Below are 801 nucleotides of genomic sequence, written 5' to 3'. Positions count from 1 at the left end.
GACGAGGCCATCTCGAGCAGCTTGTCCTTGAACTTCACTATGACGATACCGCTGGAGTCATGCTTGTCTCTGCGCGCGCTCCAGTCGCTCCCCGCACTTTTAAAGCCGTGACGTCAAAATCCCGTTTCCTTAATAATCTGATTTAAAGGGAGAGCCTCGGGCGTAGTGTGGAAGGCCGAAAGGGACAGTGAAGGCCTGAATAATAAACTGCTTGGTTTCAACAGCGTATAAGTAACTACACCTTATGAAGAGTCAATACAAAACACTGGTATAAAGTTGGTGTGACGTTGGACGTTCGATATTCGCGGATATGCGGAAATTAAGGGACCGTCTCTAAAGTTGCATACGACATTGTTATACACGATTCTAACTACAATAGCATTTGAAGGGAATGACTTACAGTCATATAACCAACTGTAAAGTGTCCATGTAGGTGTCAGGTATGACGCACACCTTTTAGATTTTTGATATTTAATAAAATAAACTATTAAATCATATATAAAAAATTGCCATGTATTTCACTACCGAATGGGCCCATACACAATATATGCGATCATTTAAAGCTCAATAGCATTTGAGGGGAATGATGTACAGTCACAAAACCAACTGGAAAGTGTTTGACTAGGTGTCAGGTATGACACACACCTTTTAGATGTTTGATATTTAACCCTACAATTCATTAACCAAAAAAACCTTCACCAATGCATAAAGGGGGTCAAAATGACCTGTACTGGATTGAATGGTTTTCTTCAAAAAATAGATAAAATGATGGTATATTTTGTGTATGAGCCCATTCTGCAG

At 39.8% G+C, this 801-nt stretch overlaps 1 protein-coding gene across 1 annotated transcript in view; it reads right to left on the bottom strand.

Annotated features, from left to right (window-relative positions):
• hprt1l (hypoxanthine phosphoribosyltransferase 1, like) overlaps positions 1–266 on the bottom strand; it is a 9,882-nt gene extending 9,616 nt beyond the window's left edge. The window contains exon 1 of the mRNA XM_017485079.3: positions 1–266. This exon is cut by the window's left edge and continues 10 nt beyond it. Within this exon, the coding sequence (XP_017340568.1) occupies positions 1–11 (11 nt within the window). The 5' untranslated portion in view covers positions 12–266.
• Between the last annotated feature and the right edge of the window lie 535 nt (positions 267–801).

The sequence above is a fragment of the Ictalurus punctatus genome, chromosome 14 (genome assembly GCF_001660625.3).
Source record: "Ictalurus punctatus breed USDA103 chromosome 14, Coco_2.0, whole genome shotgun sequence".
Taxonomy (NCBI): domain Eukaryota; kingdom Metazoa; phylum Chordata; class Actinopteri; order Siluriformes; family Ictaluridae; genus Ictalurus; species Ictalurus punctatus.
The sequence above is the reverse complement of the archived record's forward strand: the minus strand, read 5'-3'. Positions and strand labels throughout refer to the sequence as shown.